The 15,524-nt window shown below is 44.4% G+C and overlaps 1 protein-coding gene and 2 non-coding genes across 16 annotated transcripts in view; all 3 read right to left on the bottom strand.

The window, feature by feature from the left end:
• pum1 (pumilio RNA-binding family member 1) overlaps positions 1-15,524 on the bottom strand; it is a 152,607-nt gene that overhangs the window by 17,652 nt on the left and 119,431 nt on the right. For 9 of the 14 annotated variants that reach the window (XM_085962833.1, XM_085962842.1, XM_085962843.1 and 6 more), the window contains 6 exons: positions 9,822-9,960; positions 7,028-7,171; positions 5,129-5,422; positions 3,840-4,085; positions 2,788-3,055; positions 654-783 (listed from right to left, as the gene is read on the bottom strand). In XM_085962833.1, coding sequence (XP_085818959.1) covers positions 654-783; positions 2,788-3,055; positions 3,840-4,085; positions 5,129-5,422; positions 7,028-7,171; positions 9,822-9,960 — 1,221 coding nt within the window. The remainder of the gene's footprint in view (positions 1-653; positions 784-2,787; positions 3,056-3,839; positions 4,086-5,128; positions 5,423-7,027; positions 7,172-9,821; positions 9,961-15,524) is intronic. The other 5 variants (XM_085962835.1, XM_085962846.1, XM_085962839.1 and 2 more) reach the window with 3 other exon arrangements.
• Positions 8,513-8,597, bottom strand: LOC147103349 (small nucleolar RNA SNORD103/SNORD85). Its single transcript, XR_015073015.1, has one exon. It is a non-coding gene; the product is annotated as a small nucleolar RNA SNORD103/SNORD85 (small nucleolar RNA).
• On the bottom strand, positions 15,430-15,516 carry LOC147103348 (small nucleolar RNA SNORD103/SNORD85). The gene has a single exon (XR_015073014.1). It is a non-coding gene; the product is annotated as a small nucleolar RNA SNORD103/SNORD85 (small nucleolar RNA).

Raw genomic sequence — 15,524 nt, 5'->3', positions numbered from 1 at the left:
GTTTTTTTTTAAATAGATAAGATTTGCTCTGTAGCCGAGCCACATGGACCGCGAAGGTCCCAGGTTCAATTTCTAGTCGGCGATGAATTAACTGAATTCAACCACAGTGCCCTGGAAGGCATGCTACAACTTTTTTTCTCAACCCCAAGTTGGGAAAAGGAAAAATCCATCTTCTTGATCACAAGGCAGTTTTCCTGCTGGAAAATATTTGTACATGGATTGGATCGGGGTTAGACTGTGAGGTGCCAGAAGCTACCTGTACCCCACAAGACGACAAAAGGGGCAAAAATAAGCAAGGGGGGGGGGGTCAGGGGAACAAACCAAATGCTGTATTTCATATTCTGAAGATTAGAGAGATTCCCAACAAAGAGACATTACAGCAATCCTCAATGTGTTCATTTGATGCTTCAACAAAGGGGTAGCCCAATCCACCGACCAGAAATTTCTATGACGTATTTCATTTATTCTACTAATTTTAATCTCTCTAATGCGGTGGTATTAGTTAGTAAAGTTTTCATTGAATTGCTAGCATCAGCAGACTGAAATTCAAGCCACAATCCCACCTTGCCTCCTCTCCATCCCACACAGCCTGCCTGGTTTTGACCAAAGGGTTCTCATGAGTTGAGCGCAAAGAAACCAAATTTGCTACTTACCTCAAAGAATTTCTGAATTACATAGTTTCCAAAAACATCCACCATCAGTTGATAGGCTGCCTGTAGAATTTCATTGAAAACCAGCTGTCTTTCAGCGGGGGTAGCTCTTTCCAATTTAAGCTGAATGAACCTGCGGGGAACAATATTTTAAGGGTCTGTACAGTGGTGGTAAAAATGCACCTTTCTGCTCAACTACTACTTTAAAGGAGGTGGCATGAAAGGCTTTGCTTGTACTGAACTATTTCTGAAACCGGCAGGCACTTGGAGCATGGAAATCAGGCTACACGCAAGGCACATCCAACACGCCCCTTCCCCAACAGGAGGCAGACGTAGCTCGATGAATGCAATTCCCTCACACAGCACATTTTTCCAGTCTTAGCCCTGCCAACTTTAGGCGGTCCAAAGCAGAAGCTGAAGACTCTCCACCAAAGGGCATCTCAGGGTAGTCCCATATACCACCCCAGAGTAGCAGCAGTGAACATCCAAGTGCATGTAGGCCCAGCTGAACCCATCCTCTCCCCAGAAATGTATCTATCAAGTGGCTAACAGACCACATTGTACAGTTTAAGTGTGTGGCTGCATAGACTTTGTAAAGCAGGAAAATGTCACTGTATTCATGCAAATTTAATGTTCTGCCACACAGTAAGAAGTAAACAGATGTTTTGCAGAGGGGGAGATCTCCTGTCTGCATATGGGATCGTTAATCAATGCCTGCTTACATCATGAATTTTAAACCCATCTTGTTTTACTCTGTCTGAAGTGTGAACTTACCTCATCACTCTGTGTGGGATACAAACTTAACAGCTGCTATTGTGCATGATGGTGATGATACAGAGTCCATCTGCTCCTATAGTGCAGCATGAGCTGTGAAATGCTGGACAACAGCAATTGTTTTGTTACATGGCCTACGTGCTTTTCCACAGATGAATCAAAGTATCTCGGCAAAATTATTATTTTTTTTTTTGCACAAAACATTCAAGGCTTTGGGACTGCGTTAAACACTTCTTGCCCCATTTGCTGACTTGCAGCAGATTGTGCTGCAATAATACGACAAAGCTTCTGTAACTTTCTTTCAAAACAGTATTTGTATTTATTCCAACATACACAGTGCATCAGTGACTGTTAAACCTTGCAGTGACAGACCTTCCTTTTTAAGGTTCAAAATTGCCAAATGGATGTTTAGTTTTCCGTATTTTGCTGAACATCTCAAATTTAAACCAACAACTAGATTTAGGTACACCCATCACGTTAAGTGGTTACATGGTATAAATATTTGTAGAAGTTAATTTGCTACTTAAAGAAAACTTCTAAAAAAGGTACTAAAAGTCATAGCCTGAACACGTTAAAACAAATGACAAAGTCCAATCACAAGGGCCAAAGACAGCAGAGTTTTCCCCAAATACAGCGAAACAGCCAAACACTGTTCTCTCTTGCCTTGCCTCGCCCCAAATTATCTGTTCCGAGATGGGTACATTTGTTTTGACAAATTTTCTCCCCATCTCTCCTAAAGGTGCTGGTTCTTGCTAGGGTACAGCGTGTGGGCACCAATAGTCCCCTCCGGTACCTCGCTTAAGTGGGCATTCCTTATGCTTGAACCCAGCGAGCATTAGCAGCCTATTGGACATTTTGGGTCGTTTGTGACACCAGATCCGACCCCAATCCTATCCTCAGCTAGCATCTACACATATGCAACATCCAACAGGAAACACTACATAATAATCAACAACAGGAAACACTACATAATAATCAACAACAGGAAACACTACATAATAATCAACAACAGGAAACACTACATAATAATCAAGAGTGGGAACCTGAGCCGACTTTGCTCTACCCTAACCCTGTATATTGCGACCAATTGTAGCGCCCAAGTTGTTGCCGGGGCTAAGATCGATAGACTAGGGAACAAAATTGAGGCCTTCTGATCTGTATGGCCAAGTTCAACAACGGGCAGTGCCTTAATCAACTTAGTCATTAGGGAGGCAATAATTAATCCTCATGCGTCACTTCTGCACTGACAGGCTAGATGGATCAATGGTCTCCCCCTGCCTAAAGTACTTTGCTATATTTTTGTGATACTCAATTAACCTGTGTAAAATGTACACCAATTCAAATGACAATTCATTTACCGCACCTTGAACCGTGCTGATCCTGAGAGAATTCCATGATGTGGCCGGCTATTTCGCGCAGCTGAAGGTTTGGATAGCGGTTGTTGCGGAAATCTTCTAGTAATCGGCTGCGCCCCGATGGCATCACATCTGACATGCTATACCGCAGACGCGACGGTGGAAACAACTGACTGCTGGAGCTGAACAGACTGGAGGCACTGTTGACACTGCGGTACTTGGCTTCAGCACCCGGGGCCGCCGAGATAAATCTTCCGCTTCCATTTGTCAGCCCACCTGTCATTACAAATGCATCAAGATTGGAATTACTTGAACCACCCAATGAGGTCATTGGCACTATATATTTTGAACATCTTGGTTTAACAAAATCAAGAGAAAACAATGTTTTTAAAGTGCTTGTAAGTTCTTCTTAGCAGCTTGATCTTTTAAAAGGGCAGCTTTCCATTTAAAGGTGCATCAGTTGATTTACTTCAGTGAGGTGATTTACAGCTGTTGGATAAGTGTGGTACACACTTAATTTGTGTGCAACGCTAGGCTGTGGATATACTTTATCCCAATCAAGCAGATTTACTCAGATTTGACGCCAGCAGGCTTTTAAATCTTATACAACAACCAACATTAAAAGCAAAGCTCTGTATATTATTGCCCACTAACTGCTGTGACTAACTGAACATGTACACAAAGACTATTCTAAAACAATCAGGTGCACACTTGGCTCAGTCCATAATGAGTACATGAATTAGTCTCAAAGGAGCAGTGTGCAACAGCTCTCAGTGAGGGCAAGTGTGTCATCATCGCCAATGGATCGCAAACACCCTGAACAGTTTAAGATTCTCCAACCACTACCCATACATCAATAGTCTCAACTTAAACTATTCATGAAGACTTGTCTTCCTGCTTTTTGTCAAAGAAATCCAAATTATGCTTAACAATTTAGAAAAATCACACTGGTAAAGCCATGTTTTATGGCCCTGTAATATTTCAGGCAATAGTTCTGACTCCTGGCATAACTAGAAATTTGTGACAAAAAAAAATCATCTGTAATAAGAGAGTTACCCACCCCTCTTACCCAGGTTAAGGCTCGATGATGATCCGTGTGATGATAATGATGGCGGTGGTGTTAGCGAGTGGCTGGGACCCTGGTTTGGAAGAGGCATCCCTACTGGGCCTGGGGAGGATGAGAATCCCAACCCATTGTAAAAGTTGTGGCCAATGGGAGCAAGGCTGCTGGTCGTTCGCTTGTACAGATCAGAGCTACCAGTTAGGGAGTCTCTCCGTGAGCCGCTGCTGCTGTTAGAGCTTCCAACTTAAAAACAAAATTTAAAAAAAAGGTTTACTTTTGATCGCCTACAATAAATCAACTTTGTGTGCACAAAAATATGCAGACCTGTCCAAGCCTTTGGAAGAATCATCAATTCATTTTCATTTCAAAAGTTAACATTTTGACGTACCTCAACTCTTCAAAAATTAGCATGGGCACATGTGTTTAACATGGGTGCATAAATCGCTTCTTTTTTGATCATAAAGCTCTCAATTTCCTCATGTGGACAGCTCTGCATATGTAATTAAATGTCGTTTCCACACCATTAGTCTCTTTAGATCAGAAGGACTGCTTCACTACCTACTGATTAGGATCCAAGTACACCCTGGAGTGACAAACAGCCCGCTTTTCTTTGGAAAACTAATATAACAAATTCTCTGCAATTATTCTAAGCTTGCTGCAAGATCAGTGCTGTCACTAGGATTTCAGTGAAGCATAATGGTGGGTGTGCCAAATGTCCACGCTGCGTCTACTTAAAACGGTGGAAAGCACCCAGCAGTACAGTTAGATAATATTATCTTTCCAAACTTGTGTTGTGCCCGGAGAGGGCATTTTGAGGAAACATTAGGGTAGAAATACTGGTGATTACAAGTGTGAACTGGTTCACACACAAGGTATGCATTGGCATAACACTGAAGAGTATTAGCTTAGATGTGATTTTTCGGATAGCGTGTCGATATCATTATGTGCCTCATGACAAACCTGAAGTATCACGTTGTAACCTGCTAGGCATGTGTCATTAGGCTTTATCTCAATGCTACAAAACCAGAAATCAGCTTATAGCGTGGCACTTTAAGATCTTTTGTTTTTGGAGATGGTTTTAATGCAAGAAAATTAAGCTTCTGGCTCCCAAGTACATTTGAAGTGCGCCATAAGTCTTTGAACAATGTCTAGTCAGGTCAGCCAACAAATACGTGAAGGCACATGCCTGGCAGGGAAACGTGACGACTCAGTCCAACACCGCTCATACAACACTCGACCATTAAAGTTGTGCAGTTAGCATTGCATTCCTACAATTATAAATGTACCTGCTGATCCAAATCCTCCAAGTGCAGATCCAAGTGTAGCCCCAAGTGAACTAGTGCTTCCAAAGCCCAGGGAAGTGCTGCCAGGCTGGCCAGACCCCTGAGAGAACAGTGAGTTGCTTTGTGAAGTGCTAGACAGGGAATTGTTACCGTAGAATGAGTTTGAGGCCAAACTGTTGGTGGGCTGCTGCTGTGGTTGTTGCTGTGGCTGCTGGCTGCCCATTGGGCGGAAGGAGCCATTTGCTGTCCCTGCTAGACCACTAGCTGTACCGTTCGCTGTGGCTGCTGCTGCGGCAACTGTTGTAACAGAAAGAAAGATCCATTGAGGTGCCAGGTGTTTAATGTACAGACGGTGGGATATGAATGCAGTAGCAATAGAAAGATTGACAACTTTATCGGATTATCTCTGTCCTTTAAAGGATTATCACTGGGATGGGGAGTTGTACCAGGCCTCATTCTGCTGGGAGAATTCACATCCCTCCCTTTAAAACGATTTGTGGTTACAATGATCTCACATCAATGACATCCACGTGACCAACCCTGCTCCCACCATGTTCAAATGGAACTGGTTGCTGTAAAAACTGCTCCGCAATATAAACATGAGGTTCTACAACATGGTTAGTGTTGCAGAATCACAATATAAATACGATACAGAAGTGGGCTGACATATGTTAAAGAATACTTCAATTTTTGACTGAATTTTTAAGGGGGATCATCAGGGCACTAGAACAGAGGGCAATTCAAAAATCTACATGGTCCAGTTAGAATCAATTATTTAAATTAGGCCATTAAATGGAGCAACATTTGATTAAGTTTTATGATAAGTTGTGCTATCATAAAAGCTGAACAACTTTCATTGCAACTTGCTTTATTGTGAGTGATGCTACTGATTGCATTCCCACAATACAATTTTTTTTAAACGTGTTCTAGGTTGTGGCCAAGCCACCTTTATTTCCCATTCCTTGTTGCCCTAGCAAATGACTGACTTGCCACGTCAGAAGTCTTTCAGAATTAAGAACGCAGCGTGGGCTTGTCACTTGTGGACCAGACCAGGCTGGGTGGAGGTGGCAGGTTCTCTTCCCACTAGTGAAGCGGTTTTGATTTTTACACTAATCTGGCAGCGATTGTTCCTGGTGCCAGCCCACAATTAACGGACAGATTCAACTCAAGTTCAGAACTTGCCGCGCTGGGATTTGAACTCATGCCCGCCAAAGCTGATGCAACGATCAATATACTTTTGGCTAAAATACTCACATCAAACTCAATGTTTTCAAACTGAGCTGCAGAACCTCTTGTGCAAGAAGGTGCATGGCCATTGGGGGAAAATTGAGGGGAGTTGAAAGTTTAAAAAAAAGTTTTTCCAAAACGGAGAAATGAGTTTGGGCTGAGTCAATCCAGTTTCTACTGGGTGTGTGTTCACAGCGTAAAACTTCCCCTCATTTGACACCAATCGGTAATCTCACTCACAAAGACCAGGGGATTACTGGCATGGAAAGTGGCAGGAGGGGGGGGCTTTGCATATAGTTGGGGCAGAGCAGGGGGAGGTTTAAACTGCAGTAACTGTGCAATGAAAGGGTTAATTTAATTTCTACAAACTAAGATTGTTCAATTTGAAGAGCGCAATATTCGTCAGAAAATTAAAAGCAAAAGAGAAGAACTGCAAAAGTATCACGGTAAAAGAAATATCTAATATGACAACAGCTAAAGATCCGTTATGACTGCTATTTTATGACAAGAAAATTTCCAGTGCAGGGTAAACAGACTCGTGGGTCAGACGGTGAAAACACTGCAGCATCTGAAATGACAACGACCTACCAGGGTTCTGTTTTTAAGAGGCAGCGAAAATTGTAGGCTTATAAATAGCAGTGCTTTCCTCCCCATTTTCAAACAGGCAAACCTTACCTGCCTGTGCTGCGGATGGACTAATGATTACAGGTGCTGGAGCAACGAGCCGTACAGGAGCTCCGAGGCCATTCCGAGCCCCAGTATTCACCACCAGGGCGCCAGTCTGGTCATAGTAAGCAGCTGGAGCTAGGACTTGATAACCTAAAATAAAAAAGTGCTCTAGGTATGATTTGTATATAGTACTACATATTGACTTAAGTACTTAAAATGCCAAAGTGGAAATGCAGTAATGAGAAACAGCCTAGCATTTAGAGATTGTAGTCAACACTTGACAGTTCAGAATTCATTAAACGTCTATTTGCCTTCAGTAGCTCAGCTGGTAAATTCACTGCGTCATGTGTGACAGCTGTACATAGCCAGAAGTATCACAAAGTCAATCCCCTGCTCTGCGTTTAGTTTGTTGATGTCTGCTAGACTGGTGACAAAGGAACTGAAACTGGCCTCAATGCTTCCATGCTAGGAGGGCCCGATTCCGAGCCTGTGGAAAGTCCACTCTTGGAAGTCGGGCGAGAACAAGACCAGCTTCTACTGTGGTCAAACTGCCCGTCAGTTACTAGCCTGCTCACAAAAGAAGTCATCACCACAGGAGAGGGGTGGAAACTGGGAGGTGAAGCAAGGGCAACCTCGGCCTACTTGACTCCAAGCTAAACTTCCGTCCCGCATACCTGTCTCTTCATCTCCTAACATCACTTGTCTCCACCCATGCCTCCAACTATCTGCTGCCGAAACCCTTGTCCGCGCTGCCGTCACTTCCAGACTGGACTATTCCAAGGCTGACCTTCCACCCACGACAAATTTCTGTTCATCCGAATCTCTGCTGCCACTATCCTGTTCCGCAACAATACAGCTCAATCATCACCCCTTTCTCGCTGGCATTGGCTCCCGGTATCCCAAAACCTCAAAATTCTCATCCCTTGTGTTTAAATCCCACTATAGCTTTGTCCTTCCTTGTCTCTTACCTCCCCAGCACTTTCCGCTGCCCCCAACCATCATTCTGCATTTCAGATTCTGGTTTTTAGTGCAACCCCCACCACCAATGGCAGCTGTGCCTTGAGGCGTCTCGGCCCACTGCTCTAATTCCTTCGCCTCCCTCTCCTACTTTAAGACCTTCCTTAAAACCCATTTCTTTGACCAAGCTTCTGGTCACCACTCCCAATATCATCTTTCGCCCAGTGTTTCATAGTTTTGATTACACCTCAGTGAAACGCTTTGTAACATTTTGCTATGTTGTAGGCACTATGTAATTGCAAGCTGTTGGAATCTAGAACTTCAGCATGTCTGAAAATCAGCCCCTCCCATAAACCTACATTAGGACATGAACGTTGACTAAATCATGGAGATGTTGTGAAGTATTAAAATATTTTATTAAAATCGGCCTGTGGCAAAAATATGCAGCTCCTGTACATTTACAATGTGTTGTGTTTTAAGCAAATTAGCATTTAGGCTTGTAGCGCTGTTCAAAACATCAAACTGTTAGCAATGTCTGGCTCAGATCATTTGAGTACAAGTGAAGTTCTCATAATTGAACATTGTTCTCAGTGAGGGCAAGTGAGTCATCATTGCCAGAAAAATTCAAAAATGACAAACATAGAAGATAGGAGCAGGAGTAGGCCATTCGGCCCCTCGAGCCTGTTCCGCCATTTAACGAGATCATGGCTGATCATCCAAATCCAGTACCCTGTCCCTGCTTTCGCCCCATATCCCTTTAGCCTTAAGAAATATATCTAACTCCTTCTTGAATATATTTAATGAATTGGCCTCTACTGTCTTCTGTGGTAGAGAATTCCACAGGTTCACCACTCTTTTGGGTGAAGAAATTCCTCCTCATCTCTGTCCTAAATGGCTTACCCCTTATCCTTAGACTGTGACCCCTGGTTCTGGACTCCCCCGCCATTGGGAACATCCTCCCTGCATCTAGTCTGTCTAGTCCTGTTAGAATTTTATAAGTTTCAATGAGATCCCCTCTCATTCTTCTAAACTCTAGCGAATATAAGCCTAATCGACCCAATCTCTCCTCGTACTTCATTCCTGCCATCCCAGGTATTAGTCTGTGCAAGTTACTCGGAAATTGTAGCGTTCAAAAAGCGTTTCTAAAATTCAGCTGGTTTGGATTTTTTTATTTAAAATTTACTAAATACTTGCGTGATAGATTTCTACTGCTAAAAAAGGTTTTTGTTCCAAGCATTTTTCAAGAGTGGATTAGTTATACAGGAAACTTTCGTTTAACCGGAGGTTAAATGTCCGGAAAGCTCGATCTACCGGCAAAATTCAGGAGCCGTTTCCTAGAAGTTTTTTTACTTCTCGTTGCTTTTTTTTTCCAGTCAGACTCTGCAAGGTCTAGCTGAAGCTGTTGCTTAGCTACAGAGACGCTTTTAAGCTGCGGCCGACTGTTGTGAAGCTGTTGCTAAGCAACAGGGTTTGTTGATTCATACGGCGCTCAAAAGCTCCGTATGTTTTAACATTAGCGCTGGTTTGTACGGCAGTTTTGATGGTACGGCACCAGCTCGGTCCCGTCAGTGCCGGATATCAGAACGTTTCCTGTAATTTTATGTGTACACAGCAGAAATATGCTCCATAACATTTCCCATGCTTTTCATTATAAGTTCTTCAGAAAATGAGGAAAGCTGACCAATTACTTCCCAGAATTCAGCTATGTACCGTTGGGATTTGAAAAAGTTCTACAATTGTCAACAATTAACTTGTTCATAATGCAATGAGTTTTCTGTAAACAACCTTTTCCCACCAAATAATAATGCATGCATCTGCTGCACAGAAGTAATCAATAATATACCTGGCATTCCAGTGGCCAGTCCCTGGCTAAAAGCTAGGGCTGAGTTCACAGCTGCAGCCGCTACCAGGCTGTCTGCTTGTTGTCCTTGTTGGCTTTGATTCGGGGTCAAAGGCCGCTGATTGGCTCCAGCACGCAGAACCTGGTATAAAACAGATGGGACTATTGAAACATCGCCCAACAGTGCTTTACACTTAGAAGGTACTGTGATGCAGATCGCCACATTCACGATTCAAAGAAAAGTGTAACAGAGGATTTATTATTCTATCTGGAAGAGAGAATTACCATGGGGCATCATAACTACTAAATTGTGGGAAACAGGGGTGGTAGACTTTTCTTGCCAATGGTCTCCCTTTCCCTCTTTTCCTTAAGGTGCCGACTCATTTGCAAGGTGAGGCCCGATCAGAGCATCGGACCTGTGAGGGGGCAGTGACCGGCAGAGCTTAAAAGCGGCGGCAGTTTGAAATCGACGGCAGTTGCGAGGTGAGGCCCGATCAGAGCATCGGACCGGTGAGGGGGCAGAGACCGGCAGAGCTTAAAAGCGGCGGCAGAGCTTAAAAGCGGCGGCAGTTGCGAGGTGAGGCCCAATCAGAGCATCGGACCTGTGAGGGGGCAGAGACCGGCAGAGCTTAAAAGCGGCGGCAGAGCTTAAAAGCGGCGGCACTTGAGGTGAGGCCCGATCAGAGCATCGGACCTGTGAGGGGGCAGTGACCGGCACAGCTTAAAAGCGGCGGCAGTTGCGAGGTGAGGCCCGATCAGAGCATCGGACCTGTGAGGGGGCAGTGACCGGCAGAGCTTAAAAGCGGCGGCAGTTGAGAGGTGAGGCGTACCAATTCAACAGCACAGTAGAGGGGTAAAAAGTAATCCAAGTGTGAAGTCACCAGGAAGCAGGTAAGTGATTGGTTGGGGAGTATCTCTTTTATTACAAGCTTAAATTCTGCGGTTTATATTTTCTTGGGTCTCTGTGGTGTAGTGGGGACAGTTGGTAAATAAGCGCCCTGGAGTATATCTTTAACTGGTGGTATTGAATTAATTTAAATTAATTGAAGGGGTAAGTCATGCCAGGAGAGCCCAGCCCCATGTTATGCTCCTCTTGCTCTATGTGGGAATTCAGGGACGCTGCCAGTGTCCCTGATGACGTGTGCCGGAAATGCATCCAGCTGCAGCTACTAACGGGTCGTATTGAGGCGCTGGAGCTGCGGATGGATGGGTTGCGGAGCATTCACGATGCTGAGAGGGTCGTGGATTACACGTTTGATGAGTTGGTCACGCCGCAGGGTAGGGCTGCACAGGCAGGAGGGAAATGGGTGACCACCAGGCGGAGCAGTAGAAGCAGGCAGGTAGTGCAGGAGACCCCTGTGACCATTCCCCTTTTAAACAGGTATACCAATTTGGATACTGTTGAGGGGGATGACTCACCAGAGGAAGGCAGCAGCAGCCAACTTCCTGGTGCCGGGGGTGTTGCTGCTGCTCAGGAAGGAGGAAAAAGAGTGGGAGAGCAATAGTGGTAGGGGATTCTATCATAAGGGGAACAGATAGACGGTTCTGTGGCCGTAGACGTGACTCCAGGATGGTTTGTTGCCTCCCTAGTGCCAGGGTCAAGGATGTCACTGAACGGCTGCAGGGCATTCTGAAGGGGGAGGGGGAACAGGCAGAGGTCGTGGTTCACATTGGGACCAACGACATAGGTTGGAAGACGGATGAGGTCCTGCAACAAGAATTTAGGGAGCTAGGTAGCAGATTAAAGAGCAGGACCTCAAAGGTAGTAATCTCTGGATTACTCCCAGTGCCACGTGCTAGTGAGTATAGGAATAGGAGGATAGAGCAGATGAATGCATGGCTAAAGAGTTGGTGCAGGAGGGAGGGCTTTAGTTTCCTGGATCACTGGGCCTGTTTCTGGGAAAGGTGGGACTTGTACAAGTCGGACGGGTTGCACCTGAACCAGAGCGGGATAAATATCCTTGCGGGGAGGTTTGCTAGCACTGTTCGGGGGGGTTTAAACTAAAATGGCAGGGGGTTGGGAACCTGAGCAGGGAGACAGAGGAAAGGAAAACAGGGATAAAAGCAAAAGATAGGAAGGAGAAAAACAAAAGTGGCAGTCAGAGAAATCAACGGTTTAAATCAAACGTGGCCACAGTAAATAATAATTCTAATAGGTCTAAGAGCGTTAAAAAAACAAGCCTGAAGGCTTTGTGTCTTAATGCGAGGAGCATTTGTAATAAGGTGGATGAATTGGCTGCGCAAATAGAGGTAAACGAATACGATTTGGTTGGGATTACAGAAACGTGGCTCAAGGATGGCCAAGACTGGGAACTCAACATCCAGGGGTATTCGATATTCAGGAAAGATAGGCAAAAAGGAAAGGGAGGTGGGGTAGCATTACTGGTTAAAGAAGGGATTAATACAATTGTAATGAAGGATATTAGCTCTGATGATGTGGAATCTGTATGGATACAATTGAGAAATACTAAGGGGAAAAAAACATTAGTGGGAGTGGTATATAGACCTCCAAACAGTAAGGTGGAGGTTGGGGATGGCATTAAAAGGGAAATTAAAGAAGCGTGCAATAAGGGCACAGCAGGTGACTTTAACCTACATATAGATTGGGCCAACCAAATTAGTATCAATACTGTGGAGGAGGAATTCCTGGAGTGTTTACGGGATGGTTTCCTGGACCAATATGTCGAGGAACCAACCAGAGATCAGGCCATCTTAGACTGGGTATTATGCAACGAGAAAGGATTAATTAGCAATCTTGTTGTACGAGGCCCCTTGGGTCGGAGCAATCATAATATGATCGAATTCTTCATTAAGATGGAGAATGAAGTAGTTGACTCAGAGACAAGGGTCCTCAATTTAAATAAAAGGAAACTACGATGGTCTGAGGAGCGAGTTGGGCAGGATTGAGTGGGGAATGGCGCTCAAAGGGTTGACGGTGGCTAAGCAATGGCAAACATTCAAAGACCGAATGGATGAGCTACAGAATTTGTTCATCCCAGTTTGGCGCAAAAATAAAACAAAAAAGGTGACTCAACCGTGGCTAACAAGGGAAATTAGGGATAGCATAAGATCCAAGGAGAGGACATATAAATTGGCTAGAAAAAGCAATAATCCTGAGGATTGGGAGTTTAGAAGTCAACAAAGGAGGACAAAGGGATTAATTAAGAAAGGGAAAATAGAATATGAGAGTAAGCTAGCTGGGAACATAAAAACTGACTGTAAAAGCTTTTATAGATATGTGAAGAGAAAAAGATTAGTGAAGTCAAGCGTAGGTCCCTTGCAGTCAGAATCGGGGGAATTTATAATGGGAAACAAGGAAATGGCAGACCAACTAAATGCATACTTTGGTTCTGTCTTCACAAAGGAGGACACAAATAACCTCCCAGAGATGCCGGGGAACATAGGGTCTGATGAAAGCTAGGAACTGAAAGAAATCAGTATTTGTAGGGAAATGGTGTTAGGAAAATTGATGGGACTGAAGGCCGATAAATCCCCAGGGCCTGATGGTCTACATCCCAGGGTACTTAAGGAAGTGGCCCTAGAGATAGTAGATGCACTACTGATCATCTTCCAGAACTCGATAGACTCTGGAACGGTGCCCATGGATTGGAGGGTAGCTAATGTTACCCCACTATTCAAAAAAGGTGGTAGAGAAAAAGCAGGGAATTATAGACCAGTAAGCCTGACATCGGTAGTGGGGAAAATGCTAGAGTCTATTATAAAAGATGTAATAGCAGAGCACTTGGAGAGCAGTGACAGGATCGGACAAAGTCAACATGGATTTACAAAAGGTAAATCATGCTTGACTAATCTACTGGAATTTTTTGAGGATGTAACTGGTAAAATAGATAAGGGAGAACCAGTGGATGTGGTGTATTTGGACTTTCAGAAGGCTTTCGATAAGGTCCCACACAAGAGATTAGCGTGCAAAATTAAGGCACATGGGATTGGGGGCAAGGTATTGACTTGGATAGAGAACTGGTTGGCGGACAGAAAGCAAAGAGTAGGAATAAACGGGTTGTTTTCCAAGTGGCAGGCAGTGACTAGTGGGGTACCGCAAGGATCGGTCCTAGGACCCCAGCTGTTCACAATATGTATTAACTATCTGGATGAGGGAATTGGATGTAATATCTCCAAATTTGCAGACGACACAAAGCTGGGCGGGAGGGTAAGCTGAGAGGAGGATGTCGGGAAAATCCAGTACGATTTGGACAGGTTGGGTGATTGGGCAGAAACATGGCAAATGCACTATAATGTGGATAAATGTGAGGTTATCCACTTCGGTGGCAAAAACAGGAAGGCAGATTATTATTTGAATGGCAATAGATTGGGAGAAGGGGAAGTGCAAAGAGACCTGGGTGTTCTTGTGCACCAGTCGCTGAAGGTAAGCATGCAGGTGCAGCAGGCGGTTAAGAAGGCAAATGGTATGTTGGCCTTCGTAGCAAGAGGGTTCGAGTACAGGAACAAGGATGTCTTGCTACAGTTGTACAGGGCCTTGGTGAGACCGCACCTTGACTATTGTGTGCAGTTTTGGTCACCATACCTGAGGAAGGACGTTCTTGCCATGGAGGGAGTGCAGCGAAGATTCACCAGGCTGATACCTGGGATGGCAGGAATGACGTATGAGGAGAGATTGTGTCGATTGGGCTTATACTCACTGGAGTTTAGAAGATTGAGAGGGGATCTCATCGAGACCTATAAAATTCTGTCAGGTCTGGACAGACTAGATGCAGGAAGGATGTTTCTGATGGCCGGGGAGTCCAGAACCAGGGGTCATAGTCTAAGGATAAGGGGTAAGCCATTTAGGACTGAAATGAGGAGGAATTTCTTCACCCAGAGAGTGGCGAACCTGTGGAATTCTCTTGCCACAGAGGGCGGTGGAGGCCAGTTCATTAAATATATTCAAGAAAGAGTTGGATATGTTTCTTGAGGCTGAAGGGATCAAGGGATATGGGGAAAAGGCGGGGACAGGGTACTGAGTTTGGATGATCAGCCATGATCACATTGAATGGCGGAGCAGGCTCGAAGGGCCGAATGGCCTACTCCTGCTCCTATCTTCTATGTTTCATCACTAAAGTATTATTGCACAGGTGCTAAGCAACCTCAGGGCTTCATCCATTATTCACATTTTTCGCCTGTTTTGTACAGAGGTGGGGGGGGGGGGGGTGGTGGGTGGAAAGAGACCACAACCAAGCCCTATTGTGTCCTCACTCTCGCATGTCCGTCAGGGGCTGGTGCATTGGAATCGGGGTAAGTATGTTAGCCAGCATTACCTTTCCTAACCAAGGGCTCGAGAGACCAACAATAGCACCCCTATCACTACCTACCTCAGCAGAGATCGGTGATGGGACTAGTGACTTTCCTGCTGTGGCTCAGCTATTCACTGGACATACAAGGAGGGTCATCAGGGAATCAACATCAGACTTAAAAAAATAAACCATTATTTTGGCTGTCAGCATATTCTAAGTGTAGAAAGTTGTTTAAAAAAAAAATAATAATTTCAAGCAAAATAAGTTGAAAGACGCAATCCCAGGATAGATCAATAGCTCCAAATTGTACAAACATCTAAGCACCTTATAATTATTAGTTTTAGTTACAACAATATACTCAGTCTGGCTCAGGTCTTTTGAGTACAGAATTTAAATTCTCATTATCGAACACTGTTCTCAGTGAGGGCAAGTGTGTCATCATTGCCAGACTGACTTC

This window comes from Somniosus microcephalus, chromosome 20 (genome assembly GCF_052327205.1).
Source record: "Somniosus microcephalus isolate GS21.2 chromosome 20, FLI_Smic_1.0, whole genome shotgun sequence".
NCBI lineage: Eukaryota > Metazoa > Chordata > Chondrichthyes > Squaliformes > Somniosidae > Somniosus > Somniosus microcephalus.
This window is presented reverse-complemented; position numbering and strand designations above follow the sequence as displayed.